This window comes from Canis lupus, chromosome 30, assembly GCF_011100685.1.
Source record: "Canis lupus familiaris isolate Mischka breed German Shepherd chromosome 30, alternate assembly UU_Cfam_GSD_1.0, whole genome shotgun sequence".
NCBI lineage: Eukaryota > Metazoa > Chordata > Mammalia > Carnivora > Canidae > Canis > Canis lupus.
Window position 1 is genome coordinate 14,709,199 of NC_049251.1, and position 21,505 is coordinate 14,730,703.

Here is a 21,505-nt window from a genome sequence, read left to right on the forward strand (position 1 = left end):
CTTACCAAACTTCTCATTTAACAATCCTTCTCTTTCCATATTAAATAGGTGCAGCATCCAGTCTCCCAGCTTCTCCCATCATACTATTTAATAAATATTAAAAGAACCTAACAAGAGGGGAAAACGAGTGATTTTATTCCTATAGTATATATATCTGCCTTCTTTAAAGAAGCATTAACTCGGGCAGCCCGGGTGGCTCAGCGGTTTAGCGCTGCCTTCAGCCCAGGGCCTGATCCTGGAGACCTGGGATTGAGTCCCATGTAGGGTTCCTGCATGGAGCCTGCTTTTCCCTCTGCCTTGTCTCTGCCTCTCTCTCTCTCTCTCTGTCTCTCATGAATAAATAAATAAAATCTTTAAAAAAGGAAGCATTAACTTTCTGAACTTCAATCAGAACCCTATACTTTACTTTGCAAAGGATACCCTGAAAAAAGTTTATCTCCTCAAGCTTAACAATTTCACAAAACTTTTCTCCTCCTTGCTTAAAAACATAACTAAAATACATAGCTATATTGATGTGTCTATATATGCATACACTCCCATATGACTCTTGTAAATTTTTTCTATTCTCAATTTTGATCACGATAATTACTTGTGAAGTATTCTAATATTTTCATACTCAATATTTTCTGTATATTAATCTATAAACTGGGATAGGGTACTTCACAGAATCATATAATTTTTACTGGAAGTTATTACATAGAAGGTAGTATGGAGAGGAGATGGGTAGTAGTACTTGAAGGCAGCACAAATCAGAATTTTATAAATCTACTTTTTAATGAGACTCTAACTGGAAAACTATTTAAATCATAAGACTGCAATCACAATATAACTATATGACGTTACCCACCAACCATGTGTAAGTATACACTTAAAGTAAATCCTATAGATAAAAATCTGGATATAGATTTTTAAAATGCAATTTACTTTTCAAAAGGAATCTTTTTTTTAACAGAATAACAATAGGCTTCCTTTAAATTATTAATTATTCTAGTGAATCTAAAACTATTTAATTAAAACTTCAATTTAAATTCCATGGAATGCCCGGGTGGCTCAGCCTGTTAAGCATCCCATTCAATTTCAGCTCAGGTCATGATCTCAAAGCCCAGGGTCCGGCTCCACACTGGGCATGGAGCCTGCTTAGAATTCTCTCCCTCTTCCTCTGTACCTCCATGACTCCTCAGCCCCTGCTCTCTCTCCTCATCTCTAAAAATATAAAAAATAAATAATATAATTTTCCACAAACATGTATTAATAAAAATCTCTGGGAATGACATTCAGAATTCCAAATCTCTTAAAGCTTCCTAGATTATGCCAACAAAGAAACAAGCTTCACAATCCAGGCTCTAATTTATCTTCTAGGGCACCCCCGGTGGCGCAGCAGTTTAGCGCGGCCTGCAGCCTGGGGTCTGATCCTGGAGACCCAGGATCGAGTCCCGCGTCGGGCTCCCTGCATGGAGCCCGCTTCTCCCTCTGCCTGTGTCTCTGCCTCTCAGTCTCTCTCTCTCTCTGAATAAATAAATTTAAAAAATAAATAAAATAAATAAAAAAAAATTATCTTCTAGGCCAAGCAATTGTGGGAATCTATACACTGTAGGGGTCCACACACACTTTTTATTGTGGTCATCTGTTCCAGGATACACTGAACTTCCTAGGCACTACTTTTCTGAGCAGATAACAACACAGCCGTAAATATACTACATAAAACTCTGTAAGAACAAAAACTATCTGCATTGGTATGAGTAGCATCTAGCACTGTGACTGCACATGTCACTCAATAAATACAAATTTTTGACTGAATGAACAGTCAATTAAGAACCCATTCTCATCAGGGCACAGATGGTGTTGCTGTCTGCCAGAAAAACTGCTAAAATCAAGGAAGAGACATTAGGGTCAAATTTCCTTTGCCACCTTTTCAGACCTTGACAGGTGCACCTTCACTGTCAAACAACTTCCCTCATCAGAAATGGCAAAATCTAGAAGTGGTCTTCACAACTGTCCAACTCCAGCAAGTACCTACCTGTCTGAACAGTGTGCTACTTCTGAAAATGGAAGGAAGCAGCCAAAAGGTACAAAGGCCTTTTCTCTGGTTTTTAAGTAGATACAAGAACTCTTCTTTTTCGTCCCCCAAGGAACTCATTTACATAGTAGACAGAATTAATGTTTTTAAAATCACTAAGTCTCTGTTCAGGTAAATAGACATCTATATAGTCTCTAGCTCAATATGTCTTCTCTTCCCTATTTTCTTCCTGGTTGAAACCAATTATGAAAACTGTGCAAATTTCTGAAATACTATGTTCTTCTATTCTTATATGAATGTTTGTTTGCTTACAACAATCTGATAATTCCATTAGAAAGCAATGATATTATATAGGGTAGGATACCCTCTCTAAAATATTTATTTCAATGATGGCCAGAGAGCAATTTCTTCAAGTTTTCCCCAATTAGCGACATATTAAATAAAGATAACTGCTACACTGTTCATCTAGAATGCATAAATTATCTATGGAAAGTAGATCAGTTTAGTGGCTAGAGATATTATGATCTGATTATTAAGAAAATAAGCTTTAATTATTCAATTCCTAAACTCTTTTTACATCATAAATACACTATGGAATAATTCAGGTACATGCGAAAACTTAGAGAAATGATGCTACATAGTATTAAATATTGGCACTATATCCAGAATTCCTTGTAATAATGCCCGAACCATTCATTCAAACAAACCCTCCTCCCTAATGCCCTTGAAATAAAGACTGTGACTATTTTAAGTCACAAAAATGTTATCTACTCTTAGGATGGAATTATGCCTACCCAAATAATAAATTTCTGAAAAGTCAATATTCAACACCAAATAATGAAACACAGTTTTTTGTTTTTTTTTTTTTAATTTATTTATGATAGTCAGAGAGAGGCAGAGACACAGGCAGAGGGAGAAGCAGGCTCCATGCACCGGGAGCCCGACGTGGGATTCGATCCTGGGTCTCCAAGATCTCGCCCTGGGCCAAAGGCAGGCGCCAAACCGCTGCGCCACCCAGGGGTCCCTAATACGATTTTAAAAGAGTGCTTTAGTATAAGATCTAAAATTATGCGCAGTTCCATTCTTTATTCCTAATATAAAAAATATTACTCCACCTCACTTTGCTTCACGCTAAATGCTTAGGATCTTACGCAATATTTTATACCCTAATGTAACTCTCAATCTTCAAATACAGTGTTACTTAATTACACAGAAATAATGAAGAGTTGTAACAATACTGCTATTTTTCCCCCTCTTTCACTTAAGGAGAACTGGCATACCACTTTGGCATAAACAAAAAGACTAAACCTAGGAAGACATCTTTAACTTCTCAAAAGATGTGAACATGCCCACGAAATCCTCTGTGTGTGTCATGATGATAGAAGTTCACGTCTGCACTTCTTACATAAATTTACTGGACCTTTTTAAGTATAAGGCCTTGGGGATACAAAGATGAATAAGACATAGTGGTCTCCATCCTCAATGACTATGGATTAACCTCAGAAAAGTCATTTTAATCTTGGTAGGTGGCACCCTGCTCAATGTTAAGCAATACATATTTTACATTCACATACTGTGAATTCTTATCCTTAAAAATGTAAGGTAATCAAATCAAAAGTTATGTGTTGGATTGTTAACTACTCCAGTTGGTTCATAGGGTCAAATAAAGGTTGTTAGGTTGATGCAGGTAAATGTCCCCAGTGATTCAGCATGAGCGACCCATGCTGGACCACTATATGGTTCTCATGGAACTGACAGTACAAGAAACCCTTGGGAATAAATTTGCATCTTTACTCAACTTTTGGGAAAAAAGAGTGAGAGATGAATTATAAGTAACATGAAAAGCATCTTCATTTGTACTTACTAGTAACATTTCTTAACTTCACTTTATATTCCCCCCCACCCCCCTTCTTCAATTAGAAGTGAGAGATTCTTTTCGTAGGAAAGAATCGTAGGAAAAAAATCTCTCCTCTCCTGTCCAGCTAAACCACAATGAGACTTTCAAAGGGATTAGAGACTTTCAGATCTGGGAGGTTTAGATGCCAGCTTTATCTGTACTGACACTATTATAGTAATCACACCCAAGTATAGTAGGGCTTCTCTCTGTAATTCAAGGCTGTACTTCTTGTTTGGGAGAATAGGGTGGCAAGTCCATGTCTGATGTAAACAAAAAGCACGTATTTTATCATTCCAATGCTTTCTATTCAAATTTATGATGCCGAATCCCAGAGAGCCCACATTTTGGCAGGCATGGTACAAAGTGCTCGCTTTCCAGCTGCTCAGTTCCTGAGGTGCACCACTTTGCACCTAGGAACAAATCCCACGGAGGTCGAATCTCTTCTACCTGCACCTCTATTCTGCCTGGAAGATGCAATCTATCCTATTCAAACCCAACTGAAAACAAGAGGGTTCAAAGTGAGCTGCGAGAGCTACCTCATCTGCCCTCAACCCCTACACCAACTAGTTCAGGTCTTACCCTCCTGCTTCAAACATTTTACACACACACACACACACACACACAAAAAAACACTTTTCTTTCCTATTTTAGGGTGACCGTGTATGTTCACCGCTCTCTGAGGCACAACTGAAGAGAAGGAAAAGGATGTTTTTTTTGTTGTTGTTGGTTTTTTTTGTTTTTGTTTTTTTGTTTTTTTTGTTTTTTTTGGCTAAAGTAGTAACAGACTTTCCAAGTTTAAAGAGCTGGGCACCTGCAAAAGAATGCCTGATTCACAGCACCTGTACGACAAGAACAATGGGGGAGCGTGTTTTCTTATAAACTAGAAATTATGGATTCGACGCAACCAAATCCTTTATAAGCATTGGTGACAGGGGCAATCTTAAAAGCAGCGGGCTTTCTTCGATTTTTAAACAACAACAACAAAAAAAATCTTAGTTTACCATTTTACCAAAATCAAGAACAAAACCATCACACAACGAGTTCTTTAAAAAAAATAATGATGACCTGTATAGCTGACTTACACACACCTGCGGGGGCGGGAGCGGTGGGGGTCAAGGCACCAACGCACATTTTCCTTTCGGAATCACCTCTTAACCAATGCAAGAATGACACAATGGATTCAGGCTAACCGCGCATTATTAAACTCCCCCCTTGGCATACATAATCCGTTCGGAAAATGAGATCATATACTTTGGAAACAGCAGCAGCAGCAGCAAACACCGAACTCACGAAGCTCGGGATGAGGCCGGGAGATGGGGGGCGGGGGGAGGGGGAGGGGGAGCCGTTCCTTTGAAACGCGTTCCCCGTGGTTGGGAGGAAATGCCCGATGATGTCATCCCTAGTTACTCCCTAGCGATGAACACCAGCTACGGGGCTGGGCTTTAAAAGGGGGACCATCTTCCCGCGGACGGCGGCGGCCGCGGAGCCCGGCTCCAAGGCTCTCCCCCGGGAAGGACGCGGCGCCCCGCGCGCGGCGGGAGGAGGAGGCCGGGGGGGGGGGGGGGGAGGCCCGACTCGCACCTGCGCGCCCGCCGCCCGCCGCCCACGCCCGCAGCGACCAGGCCCCAGGCCGGCCCTGACCCCCCGCCCCGCCCCGCCCCGCCCCCCGTCCCAGGCCGACTCCCCGCCCCCCCACCTCGCCCCGGTGCCCGGAGGAAAAGACAATACATTTTAACGCCATTGGAGCTGCTGCTGCCGCTGCCGCCGTGCTGCGGAGGCTGCTTCTCCGGCTCCGGCTCCGGCGGGTGCGGGTGCGGGTGCGGGTCTCGCCGCGGCTCGCCCGGCTGCTCCGCGGGCTGCTGATGCGGGCTGTCGTCGCCGGCGGCCCCGAGCACCTCGGGCTTGTCGGCGTCCGCCATCCCGCCGTCGCTGCCTCCGCCTCCGCCCCCGCCTCCGCCTCGGCCGCCTGCGCGGAGGGGCTCCGAGCGCTGCAATGGCGGCGGCCGGGAAAGCGGTAACGGATCCCGATTTGAAAAGGCCCCGAGCGCTCAGCGGCCCGGATCTCGCGAGAACCGGCCGGAGCCGGGAGACTAGGCGAGGGTGTGAGCCGGGCGCGGGGGGTGGGCGCGGAGGGGGAGGGGAGGGGGCGGGGGGGGGGGCGGCGGGCCGGGGACGCCGGGGCCGCAGCCCGCCCTGCGCGAGCCCGGGGGCGGCCTGACGTGCCCGGAAGCCCCCGATGGGGCCCAGCTCTGCCCACCAGCCCGCCCGCCGCTGGACGCCCACTGGGGTCTCCGCGTACAGAAGTCGGCCCCAGGGCTAGAAATCCCTTGAGCTCCGAAACCCACACTATTCGATCCATTCCTGGGACGGGGCAGTTTAAAGAAGCACATACCACTTTGCATCTTTAAAGACCTCTGCAAATGCACATACCACTTTGCATCTTTAAAGACCTCTGCAAATCTTCAGACACACACCCCTCCCCCCCCCCTTAGAAATCCTTTGAATAATGCAAATAAATCACTTGCTACTTCAATGCCTAGGCACTCTGTGGACATCCAATATACAGTCATTGACGACAGGTTGCAATTCACCAAAATGAACAGCTTTGAATTTCTTTGCATTCTGGTTGTTCTTAAGACAGACGCTTTAGAACTCAGCCATCAGCTTCCAAAAAGAAGGCTGGAAGTTTTCGAATTCTCTGGGCAGCAACCAATGAGGAGAATCTATAATTTTAATAAGAAATCTTCTGCTAGACTAGCTGATAATGGACATTTTGGCTTGGAGTTGTGTTATTTTTATGTTGATGAAAATTACATTCGAAGCAGTTATGGGCTTTCAAACATTTAATTACCATATGGAGTTTTAAGATATACTCATAGATTTTCCCAAATATGAAAAAGTAACCCGTTAAACATAATCAACTACTAACTCCTGAAGACTGATAATATTTCACATTTAAATAGCCTTTGTCAGCTGAGAAGTTTAAAGACCTTCTCAAATGTTTCTTCTGGTAAAGAAGCAAACCTGTATGGTTTAGGTGCTTTGCAGAGTATCACACACACATTAGTAGTCAAGTGGTAGTTTGAAGCTAACATTCAGGGACACCTGGGTGGCTCAGTGGGTGAGCATCTGCCTTTGGCTCAGGTCATGATGCTGGCGTCCTGGGATGGAGCCCCACATCTGGCTCCCTACGGGGAGCCTATTTCTCCCTCTGCCTATGTCTCTGCCTCTCTCTCTGTGGAAAGAAGGAAGGAAGGAAGGAAGGAAGGGAGGGAGGGAGGGAGGAAGGAAGGAAGGAAGGAAGGAAGGAAGGAAGGAAGGAAGGAAGGAAGGAAGGAAGGAAGGAAGGAAAGACTAATATTCAAGTAATATACAATTTCCTCATTTCCCCCTGTTCTTTGACATTTAAATTATGTAGATTTATGCCGTCGACTAAAAAAAGATCTTAGAACACCTGATCCAATATCAGAAAAGTTGAGCTACTTCATCAAACATGCAAACATAAAAATCAGAACAGTTTTAGTCATGAGGAGCACACTGGGTAAAATACTGCTGTCTTGGGTGCTACGGACATTATTTCATAAACACATATATGCTGTTGTAGTTGCTGCATGAACTACTTGGTCAATTCCAAGACTTAGCATTTGGAATAAGGCATTGGATTTTGATACAGAAAACCTGGGTTACAATCCCAGCTCTGCCACTTTCTGCCTGTAACTCCTTGGGCAAGTCACTTCTCAATCTTTCTGTAATAAATAACAGTGATAATACCTACTTTACGGGATTAAGGTGAGAATTAAAAGAAAGCACCTTATGTAGGGCAAAGTGCTATATGAATATAAAGTAGAATTACAATTCCCTCTCAAGGCTGAGCAGGGTTTAGTCAAAGAGAAGTCAGGTCATTTTCCCATAGAACTGAATTATAAGTACTTTCAAAACATTCATTACCCTCTATTATTCTTTTGCTATAGTTGAATTTAATGATGAAAACATAATCGTGCTGTCCCTAATACAGTATATTCTTGCAAACTCTTTCAATAAATCGAATTTAATATTTTTCAGAGACTTTATGCTTAAAAGAGAGTAGTAGGCACATGAGAAATATGAAAAATGAGTATGGCACTGTTGGGAGAGAAAATTTATAAAAAGCACTATTTGAGTGCTATAATAGAGATAAGTGTGAAGCATAATTAAAAACTTATTTACAAAAAAAAATTTATTTATGAAAACAAGAGACTGACCTGCTTACTGTGGTGTGCTAATTAAAATATTCCATTAAAATATTTTTCTTGATTGCTGAGTTTTTTGCCTCTCCCTTAAAATGCTGTGCCTAAGACAAATACTTCTCTCACTGTATCTTACTTAGTCCTAGTTCTAATAAATGCAACAACAGGCAGAGGTAATTCCTGCAGAGGGATTGATGAACATTTCATAGAAGAGCTAGATCTTTAAAAGATGGGGAGAATTGGGGATCCCTGGGTGGCTCAGCGGTTTAGTGCCTGCCTTCAGCCTGGGGCGTGATTCTGGGGACCCGGGATCGGGTCCCACGTCAAGCTCCCTGCATGGAGCCTGCTTCTCCCTCTGCCTGTGTCTCTGCCTCTGGCTCTCTCTGTGTCTCTCATGAGTAAATAAATAAACTCTTTAAAAAAAAAAAAAAAAAGATGGGGAAAATTGGGACAGCCTCTAAAGAGAAAATGATAAATACTATTCCATCAGACTGCTCTATAGATGTTTCCTTCCTCTCTTATTATCAATATTATACTTACTTTAGTTAAATCTGCAAAAAATTAAAAAATGTTAACATTCTATTGATACAGGGGCACCTGGGTGGCTCACTGGGCTCAGGTCATGATCCCAGAGTCCTGGGATTGAGTTCTCTGTCAGGCTCTCTGCTCAGCGGGGTGTGTGGTTCTCCTTCTCACTCTCTGTGCTCTCTCTTCCCCGCCTGAAATAATAAAATAAAATAAAATAAAATAAAATAAAATAAAATAAAATAAAATAAAATAAAATAAAATAAAATAAAATAAAACCTATTGCTACATTCTATTTCTGTAGTGTTCTTTTTCCTTCCTTCCTTCCTCTGCTTTTTTTTAAGTCTATGTACACATACTGAAAAATTCTTGAGTGATACTTTAGTTTTTATCCTCTTACAATTTCCACTGCAAATGTTATTATTTGCAATTGCACAAAATGTATAACTGGTACAACTTCTCATAACCACTTAATTTTCTTTCTTATGAATTGGAGTGTGTGTGTGTGTGTGTGTGTGAAAACGGGGTTGGGAGGGTCGATTGAAAGAGGCCATTACACATATCTGGAAATTTAACCCTAAAATTCCAAAATATTTTCAATCAACACTTTAATATGTATTATTTAGTAATACATGTTATGCTAGTAACAGAGACTAGAAATAATAGTCTTAAACAAAATAGAAGTTACTACTTTCTTAAAAGTGGTGCGAAAGTAGGCATTGCAGAGCAGGTATGGTCATCATGGGCTCGGGTTCCTTCTAAATCTTTCACAATCTTTGCATGTGACTTCCATTCTTAGGATTGCCCTCTGGCCCAAGATGGCTACTGGAGATCTAGGCATCTTGTCTTCACTGGAGGCCAGAAGCAGTCCAGAAAAGAGGGATCCTATCCCGAAGTCTCAAACAACACTCCAGCTCATCAGTCAAAACTTAGTAATATGATGCATTCACCTTTAGGGAAGGTGGGCAAAGAATTTCTCAGTTGGCCTCACTGCCCACGGTTCTGTTACCAAAGAAGAGAATGAAGTGGCAACTCAGATATGATCACCCTTTTATTTTTCTTTTAAAGATTTTGTTTACTTATTCATGAGAGACACAGAGAGAGAGGCAGAGACATAGGCAGAGGGAGAAGCAGGTTCCTTGCAAGAATCCCGGGATCTAGACCTGAGCCAAAGATAGGCGCCCCCGCTGAGCCACTCAGACATCCCCTTTTAATTTGTTTTTAAGAATTGGAGGCAAAGGGCAGCCCCCGTGGCCCAGTGGTTTGGCGCTGCCTTCAGCCCGGGGCCTGATCCTGGAGACTCCGGATCAAGTCCCATGTTGGGCTCCCTGCATGGAGCCTGCTTCTCCCTCTGCCTGTGTCTCTGCCTCTCTTTCTGTGTCTGTCATGAATAAAAATACATAAACATTAAAAAAAAAAAAAAGAATTGGAGGCAAATACCAACAATATGAAGTCAGCAGAAAGTATAGTATGATTTTTAAGTCAATTTACTTGGCTTTATAAAATTAAATGGATGAATTTGGAGCTGTTAAGTTTCCACACTTTAAAGAATTGAAACCCAAAAAGGATTTAAACTTTAAAAAATGCTATGGGTTATATCTGAGATCCATATATAGTTCCTTTTTTCATCATGGAAGTTCATTCTATGATGAAATGTGAATGTCAGTTATTATCTTTAGAAAAAGTATGGGGGAGAAAAGTTTGGATTTATTCTGATAATGAACTACTTACTATTTCTTTTCTCTCTCTCTCTTTCATTGTTTTTCTCTCTCTCCTCCTGCCCTCCCTCGTTCTATTGTTTTGCTTAATTTAGGAGTCTAATTTTCCCATTTAGCATTCTAAAAATATATCCTAAGGAAAGGTCCCTATGAACTAAATGAATCTTAGAATTAAGGCAATTATCTAAATAATCCAGGCAGAAATCCCACTTTCCCCTCTATTATTCAAATAACTCAGATAATACCAAGGGTTTTGCTTGAATTCCTTAGATAACTGTTTCATTTTTCAACTTTACAATGCCAGGATTATCACCCAATAACAGATTTAATTTTGATTTTTGTAAGCAATATTTGGACACTTTTTTCTTTGAAGACTAAAGGCTCCTATAACTCCTAGACATTTACTTGTCTCAATTTTTGTCTACTTACTAATTTCCTAAATCATCCTGCCTTTTCTTCAATCTCATTCCAGTAACTCCATTAAAAAGTGGATCAGAAGAGCCAATTTACCTCCTTCCTTCCGTATAGGCATAGTTGCTCCCTCCTTTTTAATAATCCCATGAACTGGGCTTCCTCTGTCCAAAGCAGTGGGTACTATATGATAACATTTTTAATTATTCTAGGTTTAGTCCAAATCTAAAGAGTACTAATGAAAATGATTTTAACAAATATTGTTTTTCATTTAAATAATTGCCTTTTTTAGAACGATTATTCTCAATTTTCAATTACAGCATTTGGAAGGGAAAATAGATTTCTTACAGTGATGAATAATAAGATTCAATCTACATGCCATCCTGCACATTTGAAGGTAATCCTAAAATGGTGGTGATAGAACAACTAACATAATCCATATTCATCTCCTTGTTTGATAATAGAAATTTATTTAAGGTGACTATGAAAATTGATAAAAGCCCCTATTCCCTAGCCTCACTGGCAACTCTGCATGGCGAAGTGACTATTTATGGCCAGTAAAATCTAAGCAAAAATGTTGTGAGGACCAAATAGGCCTTAGAAAGAACTGACTTAACTGGAAGAATAGCTCTTTTGTCGTTGCCTTCTGCTGCTGGCTGGCTTGAAATGAAGGAATGATGTCTGTAGCAATAGAAACCATGTTTGACCATGAAGTGACCTTGTGATTGGAAACTAAGTGCTGAGGATGATGGAACAGGAAAATAGACTAATAGATTAATCAGCCCATCTTTAGATAGCGACACTAACAACCCTCACATTCCTACCCAAAACTGTTTTCAAGAGGAGGAAATAAATTTCTATCCTAATTAAATTGCTACCATCTGGAGTCTTTCTCATATACAGCTGAACTTAATCCTGATGAATAGTATTTTTATTGAAATGATGGAGTTGCTTCAATAGTTCCTTCTACACTATGGTCACACAACACTACTTTCAAAATTTTTTTTTTTCTGAAGACATCATTTACATTGTTTTTTTGTTTGCTCCTTTGCTTTATGGTTTAGAACACTACAAATTTCCTATCTGGTATTCATTCTCCCTTTTTACCTTACTGACAGAACCACACTTTTGTTTAGAGTAGCAATGTGCCCAGCTTCCCTTTGGAAACCATGAGAGAATAGGAATGAGGACAAAAGCCACAGCTAAGGATGATAGATCAGAAAAATAGGGGACTGAAACACTTATGACCTTACAGAGCCATGGTAAAACTCTCAGGCTGCCTACATCCAAACTTCTTATTTGGGGAGAAAAAGAATTCCCTTTGCCTTAGGCATTGCCATTGGATTTCTATTATCTCAGTTTCATGAAACTGAACAGAATTCAAAAATCCTATTGTTTTGCAACCCCTTTTAACAAGGGACACACCATTCCTGATGGCTGTTTATGAGCCTAATTCATTGGAAATAGTGGTTTTTCAGTAGTATACAAATGTGGTACATTTTTTCATAATGTATTACAGAATGGTAAGCTGAAGTGGTTTCATGTCATTACATTTCCATTCACAAACTAAACATGCTAAAAACGTTAGCCAAAATCCAGCCAAACACAGTTGGTATTTCATGTAGGATTTAATGCACAGAGATGTAGAGGTTTACACAATAACTAGGGATGGGGAAACCAAGGTCTAGGAGCTATTGCTAGGGTTTGAAAAATTAGGAAGAGCAGGAATCATGGAGTATCTCTCCAATGATCTTTGTCCCTGTGGCAGCAAGGGAAGTCTCAGAGCTTCCTGACATCCCAAAACTGCTGGTATTACACCTCATCTGCCACTTGTTGATAACTATAAGGTTACTGCTGCTGAGATTAGTGATTTCTTTTTCTTTTCCTCCTCTTAAATTTTACACCAGTGCCTCTCCTTGGTAGAATTTAGGTTGGAATACTACTGACCACAGAATCTGAGAAATATCTCATACAGGGAGAACATAGAACGATGAGGATGGTGCTGGGTATCAATAGGCAATATTTGGCACAATGTCTAAGCCATTTGGCATACATTCTGAGGTACCCCAAAACACAACAGAATTATTATGTCCATTTTTTCATCAATTCATTCATCGATTCATTCATTGTATCTGTTAAATTTAGAAATGTCTGTGCCTCTAAATAAGATTGAATATGTAGAAATATTTATCATGATGTTACTCTTTTGATTTCATCAACAAATCCCAGTTGTAAGTGCCTTGAGCTATCCATCAGATTATTAGGGAAACTGCGTGGTAGTAATGTCAAGGTCATTGTTTGATAGCCCCAAAGTCATTGAGGAAATGTAGGTTTACATAAGTGTCCATTTACTTCAACCTAGATTTCTGCATCTAGACTCCTAATATTTCTGGAAACTAGTGTCAAAAATATTTCTGAAAAATCAGACCTTATTCTTCCCAACTATTTATTGCTTTGAGCATCATCTAAGAACAGTCAAATAAGAGCTACTATATATAGAAAGAGATTATGTAAAAAATTACTAAAATTAATCAGTCCTCAAAATATTAGGTTTATACATTCTCCTTAAAATTTTCATACTTGCAGGTATTCTTTTATGCACTAGTCACTAACTTCAACTTTTTTTACTGACTTTTAGGTAATATTGAAAGATAAGGCCCATATGTAAGCCTTTCTAATTATCTTCGATAATTGCCTAAAATGAATTTATATCTTACTAAACACTCATTCAGTTCAGTTTTGCTTAGAATATGAGAAGTGTGAGTTTTATTTGGCTAGCTTCATTTTAGAAATCTGATATCAAGTATGCAAGTATTTCTTCTTTAACAATGCACACATTTCTGAGGGGAAAACAACTCTTGTTTTACAAAATTATCCCCTAGAAATAACTCGCCACTTCAAAAACTGAAAAGACAGACTAGGAAGAAATCTTTGCAAAACATGTATCTCATAAAGGACTGCAAAACTCAATGATAAGAAAGCCAATAACCCAATTAAAAAGTTGAAAAAGGGCAGCCCTCGTGGATCAGTGGTTTAGCACCGCCTTTGGCCCAGGGCCTGATCCTGGAGTCCCGGAATCGAGTCCCATGTCGGGCTCCCTACATGGAGCCTGCTTCTCCCTCTGCCTATGTCTCTACGTCTCTCTCTCTGTGTCTCTCATCAATAAATAAATAAAATCTTTTTTTTTAAAAAAGTGAAAAAAGATCTGAACAGACATCTCACCAAAGAAGATATAAAGATGAAAAACAAGCAATAGTTTCATATCTCGTATCATTAGAGAATTGAAAATTAAAACAATGAGATACCATAACATAGCCACTAAAATTGCCAAAATCCAAAACATTGACAGTACCAAATGCTGATGAAAAATGTGAAGCAACAGGAGCTCTCATTCATTGCTGGTGGGAATGCAAAATGGTACAGTCACTTTAAAGGGTAATATAGCAGTTTCTTACAAAGCTAAACATAGTCTTACCATTCAACCCAGCAATCTCACTCTTAGGTATTTACCAAAATGAGTTGAAAATTTATGTTCACACAAAAACCTGTACATGAATGATTACAGCATGTTTATTCATAATTTTCAAATATTGGAAGCAACCAAAATGCCCTTTAGTAATTGAATGACTAAACTGTGGTATATCCATCTAGTGAAATGTTGCTAAGCAATAAAAAGAAATGAGCATCTAGCCATGAAAAGTCAAAGAGGAACCTTAAATGCATATTGCTAAGTGAAAAAAGCTAGTCTGAAAAAATAACAGAGTCTGTATGACTCCATACATATAATTCTGGAAAAGATAAGACTATAGAAAAAGTAAAAAGATCAATGGTTTCCAGAGGTTCATGATGCAGGTAGGTGAAAATGAGCTGGGGGACAGATATTTAGAGAAGATATTTAGGGAAGTAACACTCTTCTGTTATAATACTATAATGGCAGATGGATGACATTAAGCATTTGTCAAAACCCACAGAATTGAACAATACAAAGATGGACTCTAAGGTAAACTATGGACTTTGTTAATAATAATGTATCAGTATTGGTTTACCAGTTGTAACAAATGCACCACACTAATGCAATATTGTAGATAGATGTAACTGTGGGGCAATATGTAAATAGATAAAACTGTGGGGCAAGTGGAGAGGAGGTATATGGGACCTTTCTGTACTTTCTGATAGATTTTTCTGTAATATTAAAACTGCTTTAAAGAAGCAAAGCCCACTTAGGATGCCAGGGTGGCTCAGTCAGTTAAGCATCAACTCTTGATTTTGACTCAGGTCCTGCTCTCAGGGTAGTAAGATCAAGCCCCATGTCAGGCTCCAAGCAGATCATGAAGCCTGCTTAAGATTCTCTCTCTCCCTCTCCTTCTGCACCCCTACCATCTTTCTCTATCAAAAATAAAAAATAAAGCCGACTCAATTAAAAAATAACTGAAAGTGTTTAGGAAAAGAAAAATCATATTGGGGGGAAAAAGGTAAAACCCATGAAACTTCACAACCAGAACACCACAAAAACATTTACAAACCTAATGAAAATTTAGCAATTAAAAATACAAGTTAAAAATATACATTGCAATATATCTAGAACTTCACAAGAAAATATTTAGTTAAAAAAGAATGATAGAAAAAGTGAAAGGAAAGGTTAAATTTTGAAAATAGGGACAAATGCACAAAGATTAGGAAGAACTGATAAGTAAGCATTTTCAAGACAGCATGTGGCCAAATTGAGCTAGGAGTAAAAGGAGTGAATGGGCATGTGTACAGGACCGCTTTCCTTCATAGTTTACTGCATTCAGCTGTTAGTGTGAACTTGGGATTCAGCTGCTTTTACTTGGCAGTCAAACCCTGATATATGGAGGAAAACTATATAAACTAATTGATTTCCACATTCTATTGACATATATATTTGCCAATTATGTATTAACTGATTCATATTACAGAAACATACACTGCAGCAAAATAAACTGCTTTTGTTTCTTTTTTTTCTTTAACCTAGTAAAATAAACCAATTAAACATTTTACACCATGGTTATGGCTCAAATGCTTGTGGAGATTGTACCCAAGGTATTCTATCATACATACTAGATTCAACAGTAAATATAGTAGAGAGCTTGAAGTATACTTTAAATGAAACAATTTAAGGCTTACAGGCTGTAAATTAAAACCAATTAAATGAAACTTCATTTAAATAGATCACTCTGAACTGAAGCATTTAGCACATTTTTTCTTTGCAGAGAAGTTTACCAGCAAAATATAACATCTCATTTTCAATGGTACTCATCAAACAGACCAGCATTAGATCATTATCTACACTGAAGTGTCATCATGCTCAATTCACTTGTGAGTCCACTTACTTTAATTTCTTCACTGTTGATAAAAATCCCACAGTCATTTTCTAATCAAATCTAATCATCCTATTACTGTACTCTCTAATCCTATAGGAGCATATTCAGCATTGGCTACTCTAAAGATCGACGTTAAAATGACCAACAGGAAGAACTCCAAGGAAAGAAAATAGAAAATTAATAGAATGGTTAAAAAATATATATAGGACGTTAAGCCAGTCAATACTTAGTTGCAAAACTGAGAACAAGACCATTCATTTTTGTTGAAATTTTTAAATCATTCCTTGGATTCCTTTGGGATTATAGAAATGGACTTCCAAGGGCCCATGAATGCTCAGAGTTGTGAGCAGAATTTCCTGCATATATTTTTAGGTAGAGGGTATATATTTCTTACTGTATTTCCAATCTAACCCTCTAAAAAAATTAAAACCACTCCTGTAAGAGAAAAGGGCATGGGTAGCTAAAAATAATGCTAAGAACAGGTAAGAATGCATTTTTTAAAGATAAATAGGTAACTTTTGGAAATAACTAATTATCTAATACCATCTAAATCCAAATAAGCATTGGATTAATTTTTTAATGTTTATAACAAAAATAATTTGTTTGTCTTTAATATATTTTTTAGAGTTCAACATTTGAAAGTTGTAGTGTTCATTATTTGAGTAAATAGTAACATTTCAAATAAAAAGACACAGTTACATTAAGATATTTTAACTTAGAAAGAATAATCAAACTTCAGCCAGACAAGATGTAGATTTCCATGAAAAACTGAAGGTAACTTGTTGGCCTATTAGGTTCAAGAGACAATCCCACTAGAAAACTGGAGAGCAAGAAGTCAGTTGGAGTCAGGGTGGCAAGAATGTACAACAAAAAAAGTTTTCCTCTGAAGAGAATCCCTAGCTGGCTTGTTAGAAGAAATTCTCACTTTTAATTCCTTTGTGATACTCTTATTCTAAAGTATATTTTAAGAGTGGAGCTGTCATGTTCTTTACATTTCTGTAGTTGCTACGTCTTCTAACAAGGTAGGCAATCAACACTTCAGCTCTCTGACATAAAAAAATGGTCCTACTCATATAAATGACACTATTTAGGATATAGAAGGAGAAACAGAAATAAAGTATTTTGAAATAAAGCTGGTCTATAGTTAAAATTTCCATCTGTTAGGTTAACATTTATTATTTAGTCATAATAAATTATATTTTTATCTTCATAGCTAACTATATGATTGTTTTCTCTGTATTTTAGCATCTTGTTTTTTTTTAAGATTTTATTTATTCATTCATGTGAGACACAGAGAGAGAGAGAGAGAGAGAGAGAGAGAGGCAGAGACACAGGCAGAGAGAGAAGCAGGCTCCATATTGGGAGCGAATGTGGGACTTGATCCTGGGTCCCCAGGATCACACCCTGGGCTGAAGGCAGCGCTAAACCACTGAGCCACCCGGGCTGCCCTCTTGTTTTGTTGTTGTTGTTGTTGTTGTTGTTGTTTAAGATTTATTTATTTATTCATGATAGACACACACACACACACACACACACACACAATGAGAGAGAGAGAGAGAGAGAGGCAGAGGCACAGGCAGAGGCAGAAGCAGGCTCCATGCCAGGAACCCGATGCGGGACTCGATCCCGGGACTCCAGGATCGGGCCCTGGGCCAAAGGCAGGTGCTAAACTGCTGAGCTACCCAGGAATCCCCTATTTTAGCATCTTGATAAAAACAAATTTGTAGTACAACTAACTATATATACCCATACAGTAGTCAACATTTATGGCCAAAAAAGTAGAAAAATAAATGTACTTACTTACTTTTAATTTATTTACATCATTGCTTTCTTTAAAATTAAATTCAATTTACCAACATATGGTATAACACCCAGTGCTTATCATATCACATGCCCTCCTTAATTTCTGATTTTGTGAGGACATTTATATGAGGACACACATAAAAACAGTTAATGAAAAGAATACCACTACTTGAGAAGACAAAATTGCAGTAGTCAGGCAATAAAGAACACAAAAATAAAGGCCTTAATATTTTACACAGTTACTAATTTTTAGCTGTTAATTTGACTTTGACATCCCTAGTAACTAAAAGAAAGTGGGATCAATTATATGATGTGCATTGTGTATAAGAGGAAGACATACCACTTACCTTTGGATGGTTTAAGTGAGGAGGAGGAGGAGTATGAGAGTTCAATTCATTAGATTGGAAATGAAAGAAATGTTTTTAGAGAGATCTCATATAAGGAATAGTAAGTGCTGTCCAAGTCTTTAGTAGCAACCTATAATACACATAGAGCAAGGTATGTAAACTAAGGATTGTTTTATACAGAATATGTGCATATAAACTGAAAATGTAATGTTGATCTATTTTGGGAAGGTCTAAAAAATGAAACCCTCTTACTTACCTTTCTAATAATTTGGATTGCTCTGAAAACAAATAATAGACTATCCAGAACTATGGATTAACCACATGTGCTTTAGAAAAGCATTCATGTGTTTCATAGCTTTCAAAATATTTTAAAATAAAAATTGACAGCAGGAATTTATAAGGACCTGAAATGCAGGTATTCTGGGTTTTATCTATTTTTCTATTCTTCATCCTTCTTTGGCAATGGAGAATAAAATATAAATTATTAATCTCTGTGCTCCTATAAAACTTGGTAGAATTTGCCATGTTGTTTTACAATGTATCACATCAGGATCAGAGACCAAAGATTTTCTATCTTTGTATCCCAGCAACTAGTAAGGAAGTGGAACATAATAGATTTTTAATTCATTACATTTTCCTCATTGAGCCACTTTGCAGAATTTCCAGAGCATCACCACCTTTCGTATAGCTAGAAAAAAAATCAAGATTATGCACTAACTAATGCCAAGGAACCTAATACATAGTAAAAATTCGCCTTTGGCATCAATTCAAAAGCTTTGACTAAAAAATACTGTCTCAACTGCTATATGTATGGATTATTTTTTAAAAAAGAAAACCATCCAGAAGAACCTTCAAAATCTAACTATACATGTGTTATGTCACTGACATGACAGGTCAGTATATACTCAAATGATTTATAAAATAATGGTCTTATCTTTCTAAACTGGATGAGAATTAGATCTGCAACATTCAGATTTGTAAAATAAGTATAATAAACAGTTATTATGAAGCCATAGAAGGACAAGTCAAAATCTTCAATCATGACAACAAATCCTTGGCATGGGGCCCATACATGAGTCATAAAATCATGTAACTTGTTTTTTTTTTCCTTGAGCTTGGATTGCAAAGAGGATGCGTGATTGCAGGTTATACTATGGATATAGAGAGTGATGTAAACTGTAGTATGTTTCCAGACAATGTCAAAATCAAAACCAAATGATCAAATTTTTAAGCAATTTGAGTTATAAGTAATTTGTTAATATTGTGCAATTAACTTCTGAACTAATATGAATAGAACTTTCTTGCAACAGTCCAGAAACATACAGAATCATGGGTGGAAGAAAACTACCTCCTTTCCCATACTCTATGAGTGACTGCATTGCGAGAATACAATATTTCTAGAACCTTGCTATTTGAAGTGTGGTCCTGAACTAGCAACCTCTGTCATCATGTGGAGTATTGTTAGAAATGCAGAATCTGAGACCCAAACTCTCTTACTGAATGAAAACCTACATTTTTTTTTCAAGATCCTGAGAGGACTTATGTGCAAATTAAATTTCAGGAGGCATTGCTCTAGCAAATACTACCAAAACAGGATGGGGCCCTTAGCAAGCTAAAAAAAAAAAAAAAAAGTCAATAAAGCCATGGCTGGGAACATGTTACTGGAAGAACTCCTTCCATTCTCTTCATTGGTGGGCAGTTCACCTATATTATAGGGTGTTTAATAGTTTTATTTGTTGAAGATTTATTTATTTATTTGATGGGGGAGGGGCAGAGGGAGAGGTAAGGGAAAGAATCCCAAGCAGGCTCCAGGCTAAGAGCTGAGCCCACTGTGGGGCTTAGTCCCACTACCCTGAGATCATGACCTGAACTGAAATTGAGTTGGGTGCTTAACCAACTGAGCCACCCTGGCACCCCTAAGGTGTTTAACAGGTTTTTTTTTTTTTTAGATTTTATTTACTTATTCATGAGAGACACACACAGAGAGAGGGGCAGAGACACAGGCAGAGGGCGAAGCAGGCTCCATGCAGGGAGCCGGATGTGGGACTCCATCCAGGGACTCCAGTATCATGCCCTGGGCCCAAGGCATGCGCTAAACCACTGAGCCACCCAGGGATCCCATGTTTAGCAGTTTTAAATGAAAAAGAATAATTTTTTTGAGTATAGTCTTACATGAACTCCCAGTTATACATTGCCCATATTTTGTAAGACCATGAAATTTCCTAAATTAGTAAATACTCTGAATGACCATATACATTGTCTTCACCTTATTATTGAATTCTAACACATCTTTACATCATGTGCTTTCAGCATTTTTTACATGAACAATGACCCCATTCTGCATCTACATTTTCCCCAATCTCTGAAAATTTAATAATTTACAAGGTCAATAATTAAGTTTTTAGAGAATCTACAGGTGCTTGGAATTTGAAGGTCTGGATATAGTATCCAAACACAAATAGAATTGGATCCTTAAAATTGAGCTGGACAAAAAGTCCCCTAAGTAAGGATGGGGGAAGAGGTTTTATTGTTGTTTTTTCCCTTTGGTATTGTTTTGCTTTGCTTTCAATGTCATTTAAATTTGGATTCTATGTATTCAACACTGTTTAGAAAACGTGCCTTGCAACTACATATGGGCTTTTATGGAGCATTCTTGTCTTGGTGTATTCTAGCTCAGAGGTCTCACTGCGCAATATTTCAGCACCTCGGACAGCGCCTACACCAATCCCTAAAAAGCTTGCGGGGTTTGGGGGCAGAGAGGTAGGGAGGGAAGGATCTGGTTGGGTTTGCATGGAAAAGGAAAGGTGAAGAGTAGGAGAAAATAACTCCAAATTTCGCATGCGGTCCCCAGTTAAACCAATACACTTTCACTCTCGTCTTTCTCTCATCGGATGAGCAGAAAAATGTAAGTAGCGTCTACTCTCCGACTGAGACTGCGGTCAAGAAGCACAGCCAAATGCCCGCGGCACAGCCACTGATGCAGAGGAGAAGAAAACAAGGATTTTAACAATAAATTAATTAAACTTCCACTGCCTTAGGAAACCAAATGGGTGACGAACTCCGATGGCTAACCTGCAGTGTGATAGGAGTGAAAATGAGCAGCTATTTTTTTTTCTTTTTTGCAACACCGAGGAATAGATGGAGCCTGTTGCTGCGGTGGCCCATCCCCTTCCCCCTCTCATTTACCGACTCTTCTGTCTCGCAAACACAGACGCCTTC

The 21,505-nt window shown here is 38.7% G+C and overlaps 1 protein-coding gene across 10 annotated transcripts in view; it reads right to left on the bottom strand.

Annotated features, from left to right (window-relative positions):
• The window catches only part of MYEF2 (myelin expression factor 2), a 38,382-nt gene extending 32,534 nt beyond the window's left edge, over window positions 1-5,848 (bottom strand). For 9 of the 10 annotated variants that reach the window (XM_038580366.1, XM_038580362.1, XM_038580359.1 and 6 more), the window contains exon 1: window positions 5,643-5,848. In XM_038580366.1, coding sequence (XP_038436294.1) covers window positions 5,643-5,833 — 191 coding nt within the window. In that variant the 5' untranslated portion in view covers window positions 5,834-5,848. Of the gene's footprint in view, window positions 1-5,165; window positions 5,246-5,642 lie in introns of those variants that run through there. The other variant, XM_038580367.1, reaches the window with a different exon arrangement.
• Window positions 5,849-21,505: the final 15,657 nt, after the last annotated feature.